General features: G+C 47.8%; 5 protein-coding genes and 3 non-coding genes across 8 annotated transcripts; 3 read left to right on the top strand and 5 right to left on the bottom strand.

Moving 5' to 3' along the window:
- Window positions 1-388: 388 nt before the first annotated feature.
- Window positions 389-1,264, top strand: VTN77DRAFT_3499 (uncharacterized protein; the record flags this gene model as incomplete). Its single annotated transcript, XM_069419453.1, has 1 exon — window positions 389-1,264. One exon carries the CDS (start codon window positions 389-391, stop codon window positions 1,262-1,264), a length of 876 nt encoding a protein of 291 aa, XP_069278523.1.
- Window positions 1,265-3,569: 2,305 nt separating this feature from the next.
- On the top strand, window positions 3,570-5,185 carry VTN77DRAFT_3498 (uncharacterized protein; the record flags this gene model as incomplete). Its single annotated transcript, XM_069419452.1, has 2 exons — window positions 3,570-4,205; window positions 4,271-5,185. The coding sequence occupies 2 exons, from the start codon at window positions 3,570-3,572 to the stop codon at window positions 5,183-5,185; spliced, it is 1,551 nt and encodes a 516-aa protein (XP_069278522.1).
- A 2,238-nt stretch (window positions 5,186-7,423) lies between these two features.
- On the bottom strand, window positions 7,424-10,063 carry VTN77DRAFT_3497 (uncharacterized protein; the record flags this gene model as incomplete). The annotated part of the gene is made up of 5 exons (XM_069419451.1): window positions 7,424-8,360; window positions 8,415-9,034; window positions 9,095-9,175; window positions 9,226-9,533; window positions 9,628-10,063. The coding sequence occupies 5 exons, from the start codon at window positions 10,061-10,063 to the stop codon at window positions 7,424-7,426; spliced, it is 2,382 nt and encodes a 793-aa protein (XP_069278521.1).
- A 913-nt stretch (window positions 10,064-10,976) lies between these two features.
- Window positions 10,977-12,452, top strand: VTN77DRAFT_3496 (uncharacterized protein; the record flags this gene model as incomplete). Its single annotated transcript, XM_069419450.1, has 1 exon — window positions 10,977-12,452. One exon carries the CDS (start codon window positions 10,977-10,979, stop codon window positions 12,450-12,452), a length of 1,476 nt encoding a protein of 491 aa, XP_069278520.1.
- A 237-nt stretch (window positions 12,453-12,689) lies between these two features.
- Window positions 12,690-12,807, bottom strand: VTN77DRAFT_t66. Its single transcript has one exon. It is a non-coding gene; the product is annotated as a tRNA-Ala (tRNA).
- A 1,116-nt stretch (window positions 12,808-13,923) lies between these two features.
- Window positions 13,924-13,995, bottom strand: VTN77DRAFT_t65. The gene has a single exon. It is a non-coding gene; the product is annotated as a tRNA-Arg (tRNA).
- Window positions 13,996-14,971: 976 nt separating this feature from the next.
- VTN77DRAFT_3495 (uncharacterized protein) lies at window positions 14,972-16,354 on the bottom strand (the record flags this gene model as incomplete). The annotated part of the gene is made up of 1 exon (XM_069419449.1): window positions 14,972-16,354. The coding sequence occupies one exon, from the start codon at window positions 16,352-16,354 to the stop codon at window positions 14,972-14,974; it is 1,383 nt and encodes a 460-aa protein (XP_069278519.1).
- Window positions 16,355-18,176: 1,822 nt separating this feature from the next.
- On the bottom strand, window positions 18,177-18,269 carry VTN77DRAFT_t64. Its single transcript has one exon. It is a non-coding gene; the product is annotated as a tRNA-Ala (tRNA).
- Between the last annotated feature and the right edge of the window lie 4,103 nt (window positions 18,270-22,372).

Genomic DNA, 22,372 nt, shown 5'->3' with positions numbered 1-22,372 from the left:
GTCCCAATGGAACTCAGTTACTTGACACGCACGTGCCTACCTCGACGCCCTCCTTAGGTGAGTCTCTTCTTTCTCTCGCCGGTGGTGACTCCCCAGTCAAAAGCAGAAAATGGCTTTTTGACAAATTAGGCAAGTGGTATCCCACTGTTGTTGTCTGGATCTGCTCCTGCCTCGCCAACGTTTACTACCTGGTCGGTAACTGTTAACCGGTTTTTTTATAGGAAGCATGCCGTCTAGAATTTACCTTCATCAGCATCCTGGCTTACTGCAGTCCCTCGCTAATACGACGTATTTTTTAATCTCGCATTGATCTTTCACATATATGAACAAACAAGACCTTCTTTTGACGGATAAATCAGTCGACAACCTATCTATTCTTCCTGCAATCATGAACATGTTCCACAACTATCTCAACCTCGACGGCACCCCTCTTCGTGACCGGCTTCTCGGAGTAGGTGGTGCAGGTGTGGTGGTCCAACGTGGTGAAACTGCCGTCAAGCTGCCGCGGAGGCGCAAGGGTGATAGCCACCAACAGACCGCGAGGAACTGCCGATTCATCGCGCACGAGAAACAGGTCTATCGACGCCTGCAGAACTGCGATGGCGTGGTCCGCTGCCTCAGCCTGTCCATCCCCGGCGCCATTCAGATGGAAGTGATGAAAAAGGGCAATTTGTTCAACTATCTTCGTCATTGTCGCATGACACACTGCTACCCGTCTCAATCCGTTCAGCTGTCGTGGTTCCGACAACTGGCACGGGCCCTCGTGGGCATTCACGACCGGCATGTCCTGGTCGTCAGCTTTTTCACCCGCAATCTTCTCCTCTCGGCGGACCTGACGATCAAGTTCAGCGATTTTGGCCGCTCCATCATCCTGCCCCCTGACGCGGACATGCGCACGGCGGAAAAGTACGGGTATTCGGTCTCGATGGAAATCGGCCAGCTCGGCATGGTTTTGTATCAGGTCATCACTGGTGGAGAACACCGCGACTTTGGTTTCGTCTTCGCGGATAACCATCCGGGGCCAGAGGATCCCGTGTGGCCATCGAGGGCAGCTCTTCCCGAGACGAACGATCTATGGCTGGGCCCGCTCATCGATAGATGCTGGACACAAGGCGCTTTTGAGGACGCGCGAAGTCTGTTGGCAGAGCTGGAGTCGGCGAGTGTGGATGATGAAGTAGAAGCAACCACGGACCACGGTGCTAAGTCGCAAGACGACGGCCATCCCGATGAATCTCCCAAAACGGGAGATGGAAGTGAGACTTGACGGCGACAGCGGAACTATATGTCAACTGTGCAGGGCTGGCAGTTGACATTTTCATGCTGTTTCATTCATTCATTCCTTCTTTCTTTTTAACGGATCTTGTCTGTCAGGACATGAAAATCATTCATTATGGTGAGATCCCTGGGTTTCTTGTAATACCCTTGTCAAGGTCCTGGACTTTCCTGGTGATTGCTGCAGTTACTGCAATAATGCATACTCGACATGTACGTTTTTAGTCAAGCAGAAGCTCTATTTTATAGACGAGCTACAGAATAAAAACCAGAGTAATTATCTGGCAGCATTACACACAACGTAAGCAGAAGCCATCGACTATGATGACAATCGATTATCCAATCTTTCAAGCTTCCAGTAGAAGATCTCGATATATATATCGTATGATCCCTTAACCATCGTATGACTGATTCCAAAGCCAAGGTCATGCTCAGTGCCGATCGCTCTGGACTAGGAAATATATATATATATTCGTAGGGAAAAAAAAAAGATGGCAGAATTGTTCCCAGATAAATAAATATTCATTCCTCTGCAGCGCACGTCCACTCAACAATTCTTTCCACCGCAGACAGCTATTAACAAGCGCATAGCCTCGACACCACAACAGGACGCGGCTGGACATTCTCCACAGCAGCCAGCCGATACTTATTTCCCCAGCTCTTGCATTCCTCCTGCAAGGTATCCACATCCTCACACCGAACAAGCCCACTCTGCACCAGCCGCGGCAGAACAGTAAGCATCCACACGCGACACGTCACGCGGGGGATGGCATCATTAAGACAGTCGTCGTACGCTCGCATAATCTCGTCCAGCTCTTTGACCTTCATCTCTGACTCTGGGATGCTTGCAATCTGAATCAGGACGCAGAGGAAGTTGGACTTGAGCAGAGCGGTCGTGCGTCCATGGTCTGCCAGGTACCCTGCGGAGCCAACGTTGTTGACTTAATATTGTATCCCCCCTGCTTGGGCGTTCTGGTGGAGGTAGAAGGCCCAGTGGAAGTCGTTCTCCGGCAGGGGGTCGTTTCGGATCCAGAGGGCGATGTAGAGCGTGTTGGGGGGGCAGGCTGGCTTGTGCTTCCTCTTGGAGTTTCTTGATCTCTGCGGCTAGTTCTTTGGCGTTCATGATGTCTTGTCTGTCAGATTTTGGAGGTGTCTTATCTCGAATACGGAGAGATACCTGCTACATAGTAAACAGGAAGATGATCTTTGGAAACGGATTGGAGGAGAGTATAGACCCAGAGCACTGAAGATTCCCGATATAGCTTCACAGAAGAGAGGAGACAGATCGATTTAAATACGTGCAGTCATGCTTGGTGGCTAGGCAGCGACGTCAACACGCTTCTCGACAGCTGCCAGTTATTCTCCACTCATCAGTGCTTGCGGCTGAAATTCGCCGCTTATTATCTGAAACGCTATATCTTGTTATCGTTTAGATCGGCTGTAACAACTCCATAAATGCTGCCAAGTAAGTCGTAAAACAGCCCATGCAGGAATGGTTAAGGTGCCCTGCAACGCCTCTCCAATAGCATCGTTGCGGGCTATTATTAGTACCTTGTCCTAACTATCGAACAGGGAAAAAAAAAAGAACAAAGAGCTGCCTTCATTCCTTTATTTCTGACCAAGATAATTTCTAATTCGTCCAGTTAAGTGGATAATTACCTGTATACAAAATATACACATATGTCTGCAAGGGGAAATACAGAGTACCTAGGTAGGTACTTGGGCAGATGTCTAAAAATGGCACGTGTCAGCCCCAGACTCGGGAAATTTACCTATCCTCCTAAGCGCCTACTTTTGTGGAGTACAGCACTCCATGCATGTCACATCAATCGCACACCTCAACACATCACGATAGTCTAGCCAAAGATCTGCAAAACTTCACTGAAAGTACTCCGTTAGAAAACTGAATTTCTTCTGGTGCTTCCTATGGCTCTACAGTATTAGAGACTGAGATATTCTTGTCAGTCTGTTCCTGTTCGCTTCTTTGTTTCTTCTTTGTTCTCGTAGAGAGAACAGGGCAAGTAATCGATAATACTTGTGCACGGACCATATCTAGTCTCTCACGTCGCGCTGCCAGCAATTTAAATACAAACAGTATCGCATAGGGGATCATCTATCTTGATACCTCTTCTCAGTATTTCTTTCCTAGCACTTTCTTCTTCTTGATCCTGTTCATCAAGCTGCTCTTCCTTCATCAAGAAATACCCCCAGCTATCCTGCTCATCGTCTTAACACTCTACTCTGCACTTCCTTTGACCAGTCTTTCTTTCATCAACTGAAAATTCATCGTCATCATAATGCCTCCGAGAAAAGCTGCAGTGGCAGCGAAAGCCAAAATATCCAGAAAATGGAGTGCGGAGGAGACTGCAAATCCCCCATCAAAAAAGGCCAAGTATACGGCCAAGTCTGCGAAGAAGGAGAAGCAGAAGACAGCTCGGGAGACAGCATCCAGATCCGCCGCAGCAAAACCTGTTGTGATTAATACCGCACCCACTGCTCGCCTAGACATCTTTGTCTTCGGAGACGGTAGTGCGGGGGAGCTGGGTCTGGGTCCCAAGAATGCAATCAACGTGAAGACGCCACGATTGAACGTGAATCTCCATGCAGAGACTGTTGGAGTGGTTGACATTGCTGCAGGTGGCATGCACACTGTGGCCTTGACTCATGACGACAAGGTGCTCACCTGGGGTATCAGCGACAACTGCGCTCTCGGTCGGGATACCACCTGGGAGGGGGGGATGAAAGACATTGACAATGACAGCACCGCTTCAGAGGACAGTGATCTGGAGCTCAATCCCCGCGAGTCTACTCCTGCTGCTGTTCCTGTGGACAAGTTTCCTGCAGGCACCAAATTCGTTCGTGTTGCTGCTGGGGATAGCAGCACGTTCGCCCTGACGGAAGACGGATCTGTCTACGGTTGGGGAACTTTTCTGGTCAGTTGACGGTTTTCTTTGTCCTCTCAAGCAATAAGATAAAAAGCTAACTGATCTCTCTCTAGAACAATGAGGGAAAGGACGGCTTCTCTCTCAAGCCTGACACCAACGAAGTTATCAACACGCAGAGCGACCCTTTACTGATCCCCAATCTGAAGAGAATCGTCGACATCAGCGCTGGAAACAACTTCTGTCTGGCTCTGTCCTCGGACGCCAGCGTTTATTCGTGGGGCAGGAACGAGCAGAACCAGCTTGGTCGTCGGATTCTGGTTGATCGTCGTTGTACGGCACGGACTCAGAAGGAGGATCCTGATATTGAGCAGCTCCGGAGCAATGCTGCTCTTCTTCCTGGCCTTGTGCCTCTGCCTCTGGGCAAGAGGAAGAAGATCGTGTCAATCCACGCGGGTGGCTATCATGCTTTTGCTATCGACTCTGATGGTGACACCTGGGCCTGGGGGTTGAATAACTTCGGACAGACGGGCATTCCCGTCGGCGCAGGGAATAGTAGCAGTACGATTGTTACCCCACAGAAGGTGCCTTCTCTGGCCGGAAAGAAGATGAAGATGCTCCAGGGCGGAAACCATCACTCGATTGGCGTCACCCAGACGGGAGAATGCCTGGTCTGGGGTCGCATGGATGGTGCTCAGATGGGCATCGATATCAACCAACTTCCACTGGATGATCCTCGAAAGGTCATCTCAGAACGTGGATGGCCGCGGATCCTTCTTGAGCCGACAGCGCTGGCGATTGCAGACTGTGTCTACGCCACTGCTGGCTCCGATCACAATATTCTTGTTACTCGCGATGGCAAGGCCTATTCCTGGGGCTTTAACGAGAGTTACCAATGTGGTCAGGGTTCAGAGGATGAGGAAATACGGGTCGCGACGCTGATCGATGCTTCTGCCGTTCGTGAGAAGAAACTGTGCTGGGCTGGAGCTGGTGGCCAGTACTCGATGCTCGCAGCACCTCACGAGGGTTAGCAAGACGCTCTTCAGCTTAGAGCTTCTTGATCTGAAGAATCAACTTCATACGTGTGATCGGTTGTTTTTGTTCTTGTTGTTCTCGGATTTTTATTGAGAGACCGACTACAGATGGAAAAGATGGAAAAAAAAAACCATCTACATACGAAATGGTGTTACGGCGTTAACGGGATTTGTGCTGAGTAAGGATTCATAGCTGGTCGGGACTTCGAGTCAAGGTGTTTCGTTTTGTTTAAATGGTTTCTGTCTACTTCTACCAAACTTGTCTAATTGCAAACTATGTTGGCACGATCTTCGTCTTATTGCACTTCCGCCAAAGAACAAAGTGTTAAGGGGTTTTGGAAGGACAAGACCCGAGGATAAAATTTGTATGGCATGTCTCCATGACTCTAGTGACAATATCTCTGATGGATTTGTAGTTTGTAGAATTGACAAACCATACGGGTCTACGAAGTTCTATATCCGTTAATCTAGTAACATACAACAAGCTTATATCTTGTGTTGCCTATCACAAACCTTCCGTCAAAATTTCAGGAATTGAGGGAGGTGGGAGAAGCTGGTACAAAGGTGGCTCGCGTAGAGTAGCCAGCCCTGACCCTAGGCCCTAAGCCCTAGGCAGGAACGCCGAGAGCAGACACATATCTTAAAAAATGGAACTTGTGTGCTGTAATCCAACTGACGTTCAAATCAGCCTCACCCTATTTAGCCAGTTTTTTACAGCCTCGCTCGGATCAACCGAGGCGATATTCCCGGCCTTCAAGACCGCATGACGGACAGGCCGCTTGCCCGATGGAGGAAACCGAGAAAGGCGCCACGGGAGGAGTTGATCGAATCGAATTGATCACACTTCTCATCAACAACTAATAGGATTCCTCAGCTCCTGGATTTGTCTTTTCCGATGAAAATTGTCTTTCCATCTGTGTGCGGCTGAGCTGAAGTGGGAGCCTTGCATACGGGCTTCGGCAAGTCTCACTGGGCCAATGTCCGTTGGACCCCTGTCATAATAATGCCTCGCAGCCTGATGAGGCTGAAGGCCAAGTCCATGAACCTGACGCGACCCCTAAGTCAGCCCGATGGCTAAGTTCCGAAATTGGCTGCGAGAAAAGGTGAAATAATTTCTTCATTCGAGATCAGAAGAACATTAATCAGGATTATCTGACATGGCAGGAATTATAGCTGCGATTTCTGTCACGTGGAGACGATTCTTTCTCGCCGCCAGTTCTCCCTTCTCGACGAAAACGCGCCCTCACGCTGCCTCGGGAGCGAACCCACTCTCAGGCGCAGAGTCGTAAAAGAAGGAAAGAGGTATACCCTGATCAAAAATCAAGGACCATGGCATGTTGACCATATCTGTAGAGTTGACTTACTTTAATGAGAGAGCAAGCGGCAGAGACATCCATCCTCTATATACTATACAAAATTCGCTAACATAATTCGTCCAATGCGAAACAAGACTGATTCTAGAAAGTCTTCATTCATATTACATCTTCCGAGTCTACAGAACGATCCAGATGCCGTTATTCGCAGTAACTCATATTCGACTTGTAATCATAGTTTCTGAGGAGGGAGTAACCGGTCAAACTCTGAAGACAGTGCTAGCATCCTGAACTGCATCCACTCTGCTCTAAAATAAATCAGCACTTTAAAAAGCTGCAGAAGTGAAAATAAATAACTGGCTGGAGTTAAACAGTGCATAACCTAGTCATACCTGTATAAACTGGCAAAAGAAAAGGTTCTGATCACAGCCTTGCGCAGTTCCTCCTAGTTAATTCTTCGTGGCTGGTCACATGTTTATGTCTCTCCAATTGACAGTCTGGGAATGACAGGAAGCAGGCATCACCTGATTCTCTGTTTGCCTTCTTTGTCTTCCACTGTCCTTCTCCCTCTCTCCAGGTACATACAATCTCAGCATTCTCTCGTTGCCAATTATCATGGCAAATACTATACGCCAGGCAGGTACTATTCATGGCTCCAGTCCCGACTACCGAGACAGGCACTGGTATCGTTCCCAATACTTGTCGAAGACAGGTTCGGAATCGCACACGACATATATTCGATCTCATAGTGAGTACCTACTTCCCATCTAGCCAGCGAGGGACTTTTATTCTAACATCCAGAATGAAACAAAATAGTAAGTCGTACACTACTGCCGCCAGTCGATGCCAGGTTTCCTCTCTATCATGTCCGTCTTTAGCATTTTCGTCTCTATTTCAACACTCCCACTGTTTCAAGATCTAACTACTCTCCAAACAAAGGCAGCTGGATCAGGATGTCTTCGAGTCTCCGTCGTCTCTTCCTCCGATTCTCCTCCTCATCCTCTTCTTCTTCTCCGTTCGCCTTCGAGAAACGCTCCTCGTCACTGTCGAACCGGAAGATGGGCGATGCCCGTCGTGACGCGAGGGCTGCAAGTGTCGGGCTGGATGACTGCTCAAAGGAATTCAGATCAAAACTGAACCCATTTGCATCGTTCATAAACTCCAGAGCCCGCAGACCCGGTGTGGTCTTCGTCTGCGTCGAGTTTGTTTCAAGGGATGGAGGAGCGACTGGCCGGAACAGTGGGAACTCCTTCGCGCCAACGACGGGAAAAGCAAGCGCAATCGACTCCTCTGTGAAGGTCTCGCCGGTCGAGAGGGCGTAGTCCAGAATCGCCGCCAGACGGAGGAACACGGTTGGATGTCGATACAGCGTGTCGGAATAAGTCGTCATCTCGCTCGTCCCACCAGTAGTCGCTGCTGCTGCTGAAACAGGTCCCGGCCCCGGTGACGACCGGACGAACAGCTCCGCTTGCGAAGACTCAAACACCCGCAGCACGCGATGCATGCAGTCGGTTGGAAAGGAGATTCCGTGACGCAGATTGCAGAGCCGGCTGATCTCCGAGTAGAAACAGAGCGACCGTTCATGGCGAGACCGGTCGGCTGGCTTGGTGGACAGACGGACGTTCAGTCGCAGGAACATCTGTGGCAGGATGGTGTAGGCGACTGCGCTGATGGGCAGGTGCTTGGACGTCCCGGTCATGATGAAGCGTTTCACCTTGTCGGTGACGCTGGTGATGGCGTCTATCAGCTCGGGCCGACACTCCTCCAGTCGGACGTGGTCATCGTCAGGGTGGTCGTTTCGGGTTTGTTGACACTTGAGAAGGAAGGCGATGTGATGGCACAAGGCGAGGCGGGCGGATCTGAAAATGTCAGTCTGATGCACATCCACCGGAGGAAGGATGGGGCCTGCTTACTGATAATACAGCGAGACGAGGTGGGTGTATGTCGTCACCGACGAATGCGTGTCCGCCTCTCGGGTCGGCAGTCTCACCATGCAGTTCTTCTCCCAGTACTGCAGACGAGCTTTTGCGTCGTCACACCGTGCTAATGCCGACGGTGCATCTGAGGATGAGTACTGCAGACCCGACGCGGGATACACGGTCATGACCAGCGTCGTCACCGCGGATGCGAGCTGGCACAGGCTGGTGAGGATTTTGCAGAGCGTGGTCTTCGTGTCGGGGTCATACACCTCCGAATAGTGGATCTCGTCACGCATGTCATCCATATTGAGACCCTCCTGGCTGAAATCGAAATCGTCCGGCGTGATCTGGGCCGACCGCCGCACACCTAGGGAGATGATGCGATCCCGGATGATGCAGCACCACCACAGCCGCTTCAGATCTGACTTTCTATACCGCCCCTTTTCGGGCAGCCGGTAATACTGATGGGCGTTGACTGCGCGCGCTTGCTGGATGGCGACTGCCAGCCAGGTGGAGTTGGTCAGCTGTTCCGAGTTGGAGAGGTAGTAGGTCAGGAGCAGCGTCGCCTGGGCAATTCGCAATGGATCTTTTTCGACACCAAAGTCGTACAGTAGCTGCAGACTCGATCAGCTGACAACTCGGAAAATCAGAACAACACGCAGGCGCATGCATACCTTGGCACGCCGATAAAGCGCCTTGCGAAGTTCCACGATCGATCCGTATCCGGCGTTCTTTGCCACGTCGAACGGGATGAACTGCGCGAGTTAGTCAGATCCAGGATGAAAAACTTGGATCAGGGACATACGCTAGCGGCGGTGAACAGCATGGCTTGAAAAAGAAGCAGCGAAAACTGATGGCCCGACTCGGACTCGTCGCCGGCATGGCGGAACATGCGCCAGAATTCCGCCTCGTCGACGACGGGGAAGCACGGGTGCACATACAGAAAGAAATGCTTGACCAGGCTGTCCAGGAACGGACCGGCCGGGACATGCAGGCTGCGTTGCGACTCGAGGTAGGCGACATCCTCCGGCTGGAGACGGCTCAGGTTGTGTGCTTTCAGGAATGGATAGTACGAAAATGGGAGATGGCTGCAGGATGCTAATTTCGATTTGTCTGTTACACATTAGCGGGAAGTGATTCAGACAGACGCACAGGCGGCAGCATCTGTGTTGTTAATTCTCGTGAAGATATTTCTGATGATACTCACCTCGGAGCGAACTCGAGTGTGACGTGAACTGCGCCGGCTCGGCAGCGTGGCCACAGCCATTGCCGGTCGCAGTACATGTACCAGTACCGTCTGGTCTTGCCTTCTCAACGCTCGTCCTTTGCTGCTGCAAGGCTGGCCGAAAACCAATCGGCTGGTCCGGTGTGTCGTGATCGTCGCCCGCAAGAGGAGGAGGAGAGCCCGTCATGGTCGACGAATCTTTAGTATGTGTGCGGTCGGTCCTGGTGCCTCCTCGGGGCTTGGTGATACAGGGGCAGCTATCCAGCCGGCAGTTGGTGCATGGAGGGCCGTTGATGGCGAAGTCGCAGCGGACCTTGCGGCGACGACAGGCCATGCACGCAACCTGGGAGCGTTTCAGCCGGCGCGACTGCCGGAGGGACTGGTGGTGGTCGCGATCCTCATCGCGATCGACATTCATTCTGCAAGGATCAAATATGTGTATGGGTGGAGATATGAATTGTATTGAATGATATGGTGTGGTATCTCCCTAGGTCGGTCAGTGCTCCGTTATATTAACCAGCAGGAGCAATTGCTGATCCTCGCGTTAGAGGAACGGCTATCGGACCGATGGGGAAGGGAAGCACGGATCTAATGCGTAAGCGTCCGTAAGCACTAAAATTAAGATGAGGTGCATCTTTAGTACGAAGCTTACTCAGCAGTCTGTACGAAGTAATACTGTAATCAATGAGGTCTGGCCAAATAATCTAACTACGCCAGGAATGGGTTATGCTTCACCGGGCGTGCTAATCTGGCATAGCATATCCAATGAGCGATTATGATGATATCATCCCCAGACAATGGCACTCGGATCCGGACCAGCGGACAATCCCTCCGCATGCCGGGTTACCCCGCACTCTTCTCCAGCGTTACCGAAGTCCGCGGTGGACAGTGGGCGCCCACCTAAGCACTTCACATACAAGCGGCAAGCGAATTGACGAATTTGTCTCTATTTCGGGTTGTAGTACTCGGTGCAGGATGTTAGCTTCACTGAATGCCTTTTTTATTAGCAGGTTTCCATTCTCGTCTCTTCATCAATCAATTACCGACAAGAAGTTATGAAATTAAATGGAGGAGGATTTGTTTATGGATGACTCATCAGATTATTCGCTTTGCAAGTGTTTGTTGAAGAATCGGAACGATGTCCGAAGCGCCGCCATTCCCAGTCTGGCACTCGCTTACCTGATCAGGTCTAGCGTAAAGCAAAACTTCAACCTCTGCTTCATCTCCCGATTCGAACAAATCAACAATAGACCCATAGACCAACCAATACTATTGCAATACTTCAAACAGGACTAATTAATATTAATATTAATATCCTCTGCAAGATAATAATGACGCGGCTGCCTCCCGGCCAGCTGCCTCCGTTCCGGTTCGAAGATCACAATCCCAATCTGTTTGCTGGGTATTCGTGGATTACGGATCCTCAGCAGGCTGCGATATCGAAACCGCAGCCTGCGGGTCGAGGTCGACCTGTTCAGTCGCAACCTCAAGCAAATCCTCCATCGCAGCCTGTTGTCCCACCACAGAATGTGCAGAATCAACCCGTCACGCAATCTCCGTCTGTTCAGTCCCAACCTGCCCAAACCCAACCTGCTCAGGCCCAATCTGTTCAGACGCAACAACATCCTCCATCCAAGCCTGGGTTCCAACAAAATGTCCTGAATCAGCCCACCGTCCAGCCTCAGCAGAATGTTCAGAATCAGCCTGTCACGCAACCTCAACCTGCTCAATCTCAGCCAACTCCTCCATCCAAACCTGATTTCCAACAGAATGTCCCCAATCAACCCAATGTTCAGCCTCAGCAACTTCTCCAGGCTCCATCTCAAGCGGCTCATTCTCAACCACATCCTCCAGGCCAGCCGGTTCTCCCACAGACTGTCCAAAGTCAAGTTCAGCTTCAACAGAATCAGAATCAACCCAACGTCCAGCCTATCCAGGCTCAATCTCAATCTGCTCATCTTCAACCCAATTTTCCAGCCCAGCCTGGTTTCCAGCATGTCCAAAATCAAGTCCAGATTCAGCAGAATCAGAATCAACTCATCACGCAACCTCAGCAGGATGTCATTCCAGCAGATGAGCAGCCTTTACTAAAGTCCACCCGTGGACGAGCCCTCACCGACGACGAGGCTTTAACCCTCTTCAAGATCTGCCTCGCCTACCGCCAGCAGTACCTGGAGATGACCGGCCGGAAAGGGTTCTGGATCCGGGTCTCGAACCACCTCGCGCGGGAGATCAAGCGGCTGTACTCGTGGCATTCCTGCCAGCGGACCGTCAACACCCGGTCCATGCAACGACGGCAATACCTGGAGGAGCTGCCCGCCGACAAGCGGCCGGGCTACCAGTCCGACCTCAACGACGCCATCGACGAGTGGATTACAGTCCAGGACCAGCTAGAGCTGAACCTGCAGCTGGGCGTCGACGTGCGACCGTCACTCCCGCCGCCCAAGTTCTTCGAGACGCCACCGCAGCCGGTCACCATTACGGGGTCGAAGCGGCGACGGGAAGCCGCTGAATCCGACGGTTCAGAGGGTTCGTCATCTGACGAGTCAGAGGAATGCCGTCCGCGTCGTCGTCGTCATGAGCGAGAACGAGAGCGAGAGCGACCTTTTGAGCAAGCTCTAGCAGAGTCGATCACAAAACTAGCCGACTCAGTATGCGAGGACACCCGAGAAGGAAACCAGATGGAAGCATTAGCGCAGGAAATCCGCAATCTGAAGGAGGAGCTTCACCAGTTCCGGACGAGCGTCGAGAGCAAGCTGGATCTGATCATCCGAGCGGCTCAGCGGAAGTCGGCGGCAAATAACTAGTTTTGATCAGGATCGGCATGCCGCATGCTGGCGAGGTTGTTTTGCAAGCAGTGTACACTATTTATTATGAAGGCTGTATGTACATGTATACTATTATTACTGAAGCAGGGGTTAAAAAATGAATAGAATAGAATAGAATAGCTCCATTAAGTAATACACTAGATTATGAAAAAAAAAAAGAATCCGAAGCATCTATCTATCTCTTCACATATCTTAGATGTAACAAAAAAAATTAACTGGACTTGAAGGGAATTGAACCCTTGACCTTCCGCAATTTGCGGAAACTGCAAATTGCAAATATTACACAAAGCGTGTGCAATGCAAAGCGGACGCTCTTCGACTGAGCTACAAGCCCATTTCCTTTTTTGGAGGGCAAAAAATTGAAGTTATTATTATTAAGGCCGGCCGGCCGGCAGCAGGCATACCTGTTGTTGGGGTAGAGTATAAAATAAAGGTTACAAAGTAAGTAAGTAGTAGTAGTAATGTGAGCGAAGGAATTTTTTAGCGGAGTACAGGGCCTCCGCGCGGGGAAAAAAAAAGGAACCCCGCCAATATAATTCAGCAGCTCCTTTTTTCTATCCCGCAAAAGTTGAACCTTTTTACCTATTTTTTTTTTTCGAAACAAATTTATATCATGCCCTTATGATTCATTTTTTTAATAAGGTATAGAGAAATGAATAAAGGAGCATAAAAAACTACATACATCACTGCTGAGGCCCCTTCTGATCCTGACTCCTCCGCAATGAGCTGTTCGCTACTAGTAGTTATATAATCAGTCAACATCACTACACCTGCTCCTGTTCTAGGATTATACTTTACTCAACTTTTTATAAAAGTCTTAAGTTACAGGTATTATTGGAGAATACTAAAAGAGGATGGATATTGGAGGTCTTTTCTGTCAAAGAGAGCAGGCTGATGTATATCCAGGGGAATGCTTCGGAAGGGGGTCACGAGGCCCAAAACCACCGCTGCAATCGGTATCAAAGCTGGCAGGCAAACCAAGCCAATCAAGGGCCCCAAGACAGGTAACACATTGAATAGAGCAAATGGGTCATCAATCCCTCTAACAAACCAATGCCGGGATTCAATGTCAGGTACGAACACTCTACTAGCCTCGAAGGTATCACTATTCGAAGGCAAGAAGGCTGTTGATTCTCTATCTATCTGGGGCCGAGTAGTAATAGTAATGTGAGATGAACTGCCCCTGAGACTGCTGATCCTTCTGAAGGCCAGCGTTCACTTCTTCTCCATCCCATTGAAAGCTATTAATCTACTTGCTGATGCTATCCACTACTCCCTGTATTGTAGCATACGCCACAGTCCTTAAACTTGGGTATTACATTATCTTATTTATTAAGATATGAGTAAAAAGAAATCATATTATTTAAAAGAACTAAATAAAAAAAACAAAAAAGAAAGTAGGTCCACTAGAAATAACACGAAAAAGAAAAAAAACGACAAAAGAAATATTCGACCTTGACGCGACTCGAACGCGCAACCTTCAGAGCCGAAATCTGACGCCCTACCATTGGGCCACAAGGCCATTTGCATGGTTTGTCCGCCCACAAGTTCTATATATGCAAGAAAGTTGGTGCAGTCNGAAAATTGTAACTTTTGTATACAGATTTTTTGACTTTAAAACATGAATTATGAGCCCAATATTAGGATTTTCTAAAATATAAAAAGAATTTCTAGAGATAATACTATAAAAATGTATATACTACTTTAAAATTCAAAAAATAAGCAAACTTTAAATTTATAAGGTAATTTGAAAACTAAAGCTTTTTAAATTTTTAAAAAGATATATATATTCTTTATACTATTATAGCTAGAAATCTTTATTTATTTCTTTTTTTTTTTTTAGAAAACCCTAACATTGGGCTCATAATTCATGTTTAAAGTCAAAAAATTCATATAGAAAGTTACAATTTTTTTGCGAGTTTGGGTGTCAAGATTCCACCAATTTTTGCACACGCTAAATATTCAAAACGGATAAACGTATTTTGTTTCACAAATATTGTTGAATTTGGAGTAATAATATTAATAATCTTGGAGAGAAAAATATATATTTGTGAGTTTGATTAATAATAATATGCATGCACTGAGATTATGGCACGATCGTTATCTTGTGGGTTTAGGAGAGTCATTCTTTTCTTTACTTTTATGCAAGGCCATTGTAATCTGAAGTCATCGAAGACAAAAGAATGATAAATAAGTATATGTAGGTATATTGGAGGTAATTAGTTGTCTTGAAAAAAAAAAGAAAGGAAAGAAAAGAAGTTAGAACAGACTAGGCATAATACCCCTTTTTCTTCTCTTATATGTATAGTTTAGTAAAACCTAAACTTCTTTTCTTTATTTTATCTCGGCCGTTACCCATGTTGGTTTTAGCGTTAAAAGGGTATATATACAGTATATCAGCTCGAAAAATAGTACAGTCATGGCATGTCTGATCTGGTCTAAGTACAGTACATACATACATACATCGGTCAATAAGTGCCTCTGTAAGCCAGCGATTACTACCGCCCCAACTCGAGCTTCATCCGCAGCTTCTCAATCGTATGCTCCAGCTCCGCGTTCTCGTCCTCCTTCCGACTCAACTCCTTCCTCAGCTCCTCGTTCTCCGCCCGCAGCCGCTCGATCTTCACGATGAAGCGCTCCCGATGCCGCAACGCGCCTTCGATCAGCTCCGCGAGCCCAGTACCAAGACTGGCGTCGCCTGGTCCTGCTTTGGTATTGTTCGTTTTCGCAACCTGTGCCGGCTGCGAGCTACTGCTGGCCAACAGCGCCGTGTGAGCGCGGTCCAGCTGCGCCCTCAAGTCCGTGTTGGCTCGCTCCAGCTCGAGCACCTTTTGCTCCATGGCGGCGATCTTGGCGGCGCGCCACAGGTCCGTTCCTTCGGATGTTCGCGACAGCGAGAGGCGCTTGGCCGGCACGACCCTCGGCGGAGTTCCTGTCGTGGTCGTCGTTGGTGGTGATTGTTGTTGTTGTTGCTCTTGCTTGGACGACGACCATGTTGCTTGCGCGAGCTTGTGTCGCAGCTCAATCACATTCTTGAGGTCCTCGTCGCGAAGTTTCCGTAGCGCCTCGTGTTCGCGCCGTTCGTGGGCCAGCAGCTCGCGAATTGTGATGAGGTTGGCGACGTCTTCGTCGCGGAGCGCAAACAACGCCTCGTGTCGTTGTTGCCATGTCTGCTTCTCGGCCTCGAGCTCGGCGACCCGCGCTTCGAGCTTCTGATAATCTTCGGCCATGACTGTGGGTTGATTTCTCTCGATTGCGGAGACTTTTTCCAGGAGAGATAGGAGCTGTTGCCCTAAGGGTCCATACGCTATGGCTGGCTGCTGTTCCTGACTGTCTACAGCGGTAGAGGATGATTCAGAGCTCTCCGCCTCTGGACCCGTCGTTGCTTCTAGAGGACTCTCGACGGGCTTTTCAACAACTTTAGGCGTCTTCAGATCTGGTTCGACGGCAGAAATGTCTTCCGCCAACGTTGAATGCGAGTTCTCCGTCGACCCCGAGATAGATTCACGTCTCTCGTCCGTGTCACTCTTCTGAGCCTGGACGACCCCACGCTGCTGCTCCGGTCGCGGAAAATCTGGGATCTGCCAGGCCTCGATATGAAAAGGCGGCGACTCTGTCGATTCGCGATGATTCCTCTCCTCTTCCTCTTCTACCGCTATGGACGACTGGCGCGACGAAGTTGACATGGTTTCAGATCTGACAGCGACGGACTGCATGGACGACGTTCGGGACCGCCGCTGCTGCTTCGTTATCCACATCTCCGTGTCCCGCGGGAATGCTTTCTTTTCGAGTGCAGTTTCATCTTGGAGCAACGCCTCGCGCAGGTCGACGTTTCTGGCGCTGGATCGCGTTGATGAAGTTGGACTATGCGGAGCCCACATGATGGTCAGGTCGGGTCAAATGATGTCAGGTCAATGGTATAGTGAATATCTAAGGAGATGTGATGTTATCAACTGGGTAGGTGATGAGATAAAAGAAAGGTTCACAGGCTCCGAGTTTGAAGAAGTACGAAGAGATAGGTTTTATAAGAGGCCATCACTCAGGAAGTTCCGACGAGCGCAGTCCTTGAGACATAGTAAGCTCCCCTTCTTGCGACGCGCCAAGGCCAGGTCTCAAGCTCGTCAAACACAAACCCCAGGTTTCAGGAGGAAACGTCCCAATACCCCTGCGACCATGTAGATTCATGGTCTGGGCAGTATTATTTTCTCTGGCGAATATCTTTTGGAATGCTCGTTAAGGGCGATGGCTGGTTTTGCGACAGTAGTGCGGATGTCGATGGTGTTGGGACATCGGATGGTGAGACGATCCTGCGACGTCGGCACAGCCCCTGGACTGTATCGATTACCAACTCGGCAATTGGAAACGCGGCAGTGAACATACGAAACATATTATTAATATTTTCCTGTAAAAAGTTAATCAATTTATGTTAAAAACAAAAAAAAAACAATATCGGCGGCAGGGTGAATCGGCCTAGATCTAGATCTAGACTTAGGGCCCAGGCCTAGGGCTGATAATTATTGACAGTCCTGGAAAACAGTTTCCCATCGCAAAACAAACCGTGTCGCTTGAATAGACTGCGTAATCAAGATGTGTGCCATAGGACATGGATTGATGAATACAAAGGAAAGCTCAATTCAGCCTACTTATGTTCTAACAAAACCTAATATATATATAATGTATGATGGCTACAGGAGCCCGCGTGAACCTGGGTCAAATGAACTGCGATAAGCAAGTCTTTTGTGCTGCGATTGCTATTTGCCAAAAGCTGAGGTAGGTATCTAACTTGGCTGCAATATCTGTACGGCTAGTCAGCTATCTGAACGCATCCAGAATGAATCGTGAAAGCACAGGGAGAGAACTAATAGAGCAAAAAAAAACATCTCGACGACACGAAGACTTAGCTATCGAATACTAATATGAAAAGCTCCACCATCGAGAACAGAGACCAACAGTCCGATTTCGGCATTTCAGGGGTCCATAAACGGTGCAACAACTGATGTCCTCCGTATAGCTCTCCCAGCCGCACTTTAACCCTCGTGCGGCGCGGTGCCTCGTCAGCCTGGGAGTCTGACCCGACATCCCCGGACACAGACGCGAGAGAGGTCGAAGCGCCGGAAATTGTACGCGGTGACGAACTCAGACACTGTTGTTTCAAACCGGTGAAGATAAGTTAAAAGTTTGCATAGTCATAGCTTCTGCAGTATATCAGCCATTATCAAAGTAAGATCGCCATCGATGAGGCTGAGTCCAGCCGATTCTCAGGCAGAGGTGGGAGAGGGGCTTAACCATCATACTGGACAATGTATGCAACCGAGGCCTGACAAGCTGGGCACATAATAGCCGCTGTCACGATGTCGTGCTTTCTCGCGTTGATTGGCATGGTGATCTGATGAATTAACGCATTGAAAGGTCTTTCCGGAGTAAAACGATCTGCTAGCCCAATTCCGCAATATGAAGAAGCTTTCAAGAACAGTCAGCGGCGCATCTTCATGAGATAAGACGGGAGGTTCTCACGTTCGAAGCCGTTCTAAGTCCGATGAGGAGTATCTGTACCAAATAGGGATGTGCGTGAACCAGCCCCCTATATAGAAATAAAAATAATTTTTTTCTTGTTAAAAATAAATTTAATTATTATCATGAAGTCTATAGGTGATCAACGACCCACGAATAAGAGCAGCAAATATGATAGTGGCGAAAAAAAGATGGACTTGCCGGGAATCGAACCCGGGACCTCTCCGAGGTCCAAACTTTATGTGAGAGTGCGAACGGAGCGTTATACCACTAAACCACAAGCCCACGTGATTAGCAGGTAATTTTTTATTGCCACTATTAAAGAAAACGGCGCTATTTAAATATACTCCAGAGTTCCAAGGTTATTCCTGACACACCCTTATTTAGGGCACACCCTGTTACCCAAAGAAGTTTAGCACTTATATAAACACGGGCACTAAACTGAATAAGGTGAGATATTAGGGCCTAGGGCCCACAGTGGCCGCCATATCAACAGTCTAGTATCACTCAGGTAGGTGCTCCAGGATCGCTTAGATAGATAGGTACTCAGGCGGGTGCCTAGTTTAGAGGGTTACTTAGGGGCTGCTTAGGAGCTGCTTAGGGCGTCTTTAGGGGGCTTTAGGGGCCTGCTTAGGGGGCGTTAGGAGAGATCCTTAAGCGCGTGTCGCAGGGGGAGAGGGGGGGGTAGGTAAGAAGTTGCGCGGGCGGGTTATAATTAAGAGCTTTAATTGGTTAAGTAGCAAAATTGGTAGCCTACTTTAGTTTAAATCTTTATAGGTTGATGCCTCTTGGACAACGCTCATTAATATTAAAGACCAATTCCTCCAAGATCAGAGGGGAGATAGGCTAGGAAATGTCCAGCAGGATTTCCTCGTAGCAGTCTGACTGGAAGGAAATCTGGGTTAAGGACTCATAATCAGAAAGGCACCCTCATAGGATAAATGCCAACAATCAACTCAACAAAATTCAACATGATAGTCTGACCCTCAGCACTTCCGCATTTTATCTATCTACAGGTGTCTTATTAGTTACTTCTTCTGATCCATCCTTTGTATAGCCGGACTGCCGAAAAACTTCGCCATCCTGCAGTATTTTTTCTGCATAGCAGCGCCTATCGAACATCCTGCTCTCTGCAAGACTGTATCCTGCAAGCACATCAACAAGAGTGTTCATTCTGCCCTCATTCACTAGCCAGAGATAGAATTCCCCTTAATGATCATAGCCTTTAATCGATATTACTAGTCTACGTGCAGGATCTGTCCATAGGCACATTGTGCGTAGACCATTGGATGCTCGGCCTCAGCCAGATGGAATTGAATGAAAATCTTATCGCCATTCTCAAGGCTGAGATTGTAGGGTTGCCAGATCAGGACAGGCTGCCCCTCTTGAAGGCAGTCCTCTTCCCTAACACCATCCTCCTCGCAAGCCCATCTACCCAAATATAGTCAGCCGCTATCAAGACTGCGAACGCCCCTCCCAAAGATAATAACATTAAAATAATGCTAGGACCGGAATTGACCACTAAGAAACCAGCCACCACTAATACAGAATTAATAATCAGTTGATGACTCTAGGCGTAATCCTTAAGCCATCTAGGCTATTAACACCTGAAAGACCAGGTATAAGATTACCTACTTATTCTGTACCAGTAGTACAGGATAAGACAATACTAAGGGCACCATAAGTATCAGGATGCTATTTTACACTGGCGTATATTCTACCTAGTTAAAATATATATAATCGACAGGTACTTAATCCACCGCGGCTAACGCCTACCAAACATAAACTAGATATATCGAGATCTTGATTTAAAATCCATAGAGATATTCTATCGGATTATATTATTAAAGGCGCCTAAAGCCGTAAATGTAAAAAAGCCTATGCCACAGCCCTGCACTAACTAGAATTAAACACAGCTATCTACACAGTGTTTATGATAGGAACAAGATAAATCTATTATAACAAGCTACTACCACTACCGAAGGACTAGTAAAAATTGCAATCTTACCTCTATCAAGCCAACATTAAGGCGGCGACACGCACTAAATACACAGAACTAGAGATACGCGGAATCTTTATAATCGAGGACCGACTTAGAGACCATCAAATCCTACCGCTGACATGGGTCTTTACCTATAAGTTCGATACAGATAGATATCTCTTGAAGTATAAGTCTTGAATCTATATTTAAGGAGATCTGCAGAAGCGAATAATCAATAATATTTACACTGCCACTTTAGCTGCATAATCTTTTTAAATTATTACTACCTTGATCACCGCATCCAACCTAGATGGCTGGCAGCTAGACGCTATTAACGCCTTTATTAATTTCCTACTAGATAAACTAGTCTACTGCGAGTTTCTACCCTGATTTTAGCGAAGGGGAAAGTGCTTTTAATTACTACGAGCGCTATACAGACTGCCTTAATCGCCCCTACTCTGGCTCCAAGAGCTAGGTAAATCGCTCAGGAACTAGGCCTTAATCTAATTAATAAAGATCAGTATGTTTGTACTAATCAATATATCACTGTTGTGTTCTTCATTAATAATAATAATATTATTATTATTCTATTGCAACCGAAGCACTGACCTGAGATAATGCAGTTCAAAGAGGCACTCACAAAGAAGTATGCCATGCGTGAGATTAGCGATATATAATGATTTCTAGGCATACAAATCCTCCGAGATTGAGACACATGAACTTTATAGTTATCCTAAGACTCCTACATCGACAAGATCGTGAAGCGATACTATCTCGAGACACAAAAGATACTGGATACCTCATTGGCAGATCACCTCCAGAAAAGCACTGATGTTATTACCCTAATATAGATCTATAAATACTAACAGAAAGTAGGATCATTACTTTATACAGCCATTATTATATATCCTGATGTGGCCTTCGCTGCTGCAAAGCTATCCGAATTTATTTAGAATCCATCCCGGAAGCATCTTGATGCTGTAGACTGAGCTATTTGCTATCTATATAGGACGAAGCACCTAGCAATTGAATACTCATCGCCATCGCAATCTAATGATATAGAAGCCTTCATCTGCGCTAGTAATGCCGCGTACGCTAATAATCATGACCGGAAGAGCTCTAATGGATATATAATCTCTTTATTTGGAGGCCCTATTGATTGGAAGGCTGGAAAGCAGAAAACCATCGCCACGTTAACCACGGAAGTCGAACTTCTTGCCTTACCACGAGCCGCGAAGGAGATAAGATAGTAGAAGCGATTCTTCAAAGTAACCGACTTTGATCCTGGCTAGAAGCCATCCCTTGCCTGCGATAACGCGCAAACCATTGGCCTTATAACGAAGGAGACGCCTGATCTCAAGACGAAGCTACGCTACATCGATATATATCATCACTAGCTCTGCTAGGAAGTCTAAGCAAAGCGTCTACACATTTACTGGACGCCTACTAACGAGATACCAGCCGATAGGTTTACTAAAGCTCTCCTGAAGCAAAAGCACAAGGATTTTGTGTATCTACTTGGCCTGAGAGACATATCTAACCTGATCTAACCTACTTAACATCAGCTCAACACAGGGGAGGTATGTCAGCCATGGTGCACCTATTCGTGATGTAGGTTGAGATTCTCCAAATATCAACCAACCCATGGCACTATGATAAAGAATTTTCTATTATATAGAATTTTTACCATTTATCTAATACTAAATATAGATAAAAAGAATTGCTAAAATAGGTTTAGTATTTACTAGATTAAGATTAGTTGATTTCTTATTCAAATATATATATAGAATCACCATATTATATTCTGTCATACTCTACCACATCCTCCTAAAGGCCTATAGGTGCTGTAAACGATCAAGCTCCCTTATCTCAGGAACGTGTTCTCCGCCGAAGATCTATGTTCGAGGCACAACAGGACGGCTACGTCCCGCGGCGGAAACAGAAGCAAGGACCCCAGCTTACAGGCCCACTGACAAAGAAGCAGATAGCGAACCGGAAGGTCAAGGAATCTGCAGCGTACAAGGCCGGTGACGCGCGATACAGGAAAACAGAAAAATATAAGGAGACGCGAAGGAGGCAAAGCAAAAAAACAATACCGAAGAGCACAGGTGGTCATCGAACAGGCAAGGCAAGTGTTAGGCTGGAGAGAGAAGATTCTCAGCTGGCAAGCTCTACTCAGCTAGGAAGTCAAGATCCTTAGCTGCCTAGATAGAAAACCAAGATCCTCGGAAGCACAGGGGCGGCAGGTCTGGATCCGATGAACTTGAGGGTAATCAGACTTCATTCGTGGCTTTCTATGGGTGTACAGTCCGCTTCTTGTCATTCTGCGCGGTGATGGTGAGGCAAGGTGACATTCTTGACTTTTGCGGATTCCGATTATGTGGGCCTACGCATGTAATCAATGATT

Source organism: Rasamsonia byssochlamydoides (assembly GCF_041956645.1).
Source record: "Rasamsonia byssochlamydoides strain NRRL 3658 unplaced genomic scaffold VTN77scaffold_24, whole genome shotgun sequence".
Classification (NCBI taxonomy): domain Eukaryota; kingdom Fungi; phylum Ascomycota; class Eurotiomycetes; order Eurotiales; family Trichocomaceae; genus Rasamsonia; species Rasamsonia byssochlamydoides.
Note: the sequence above shows the minus strand (reverse complement) of the source record. Positions and strands in the feature narration are given on the sequence as shown.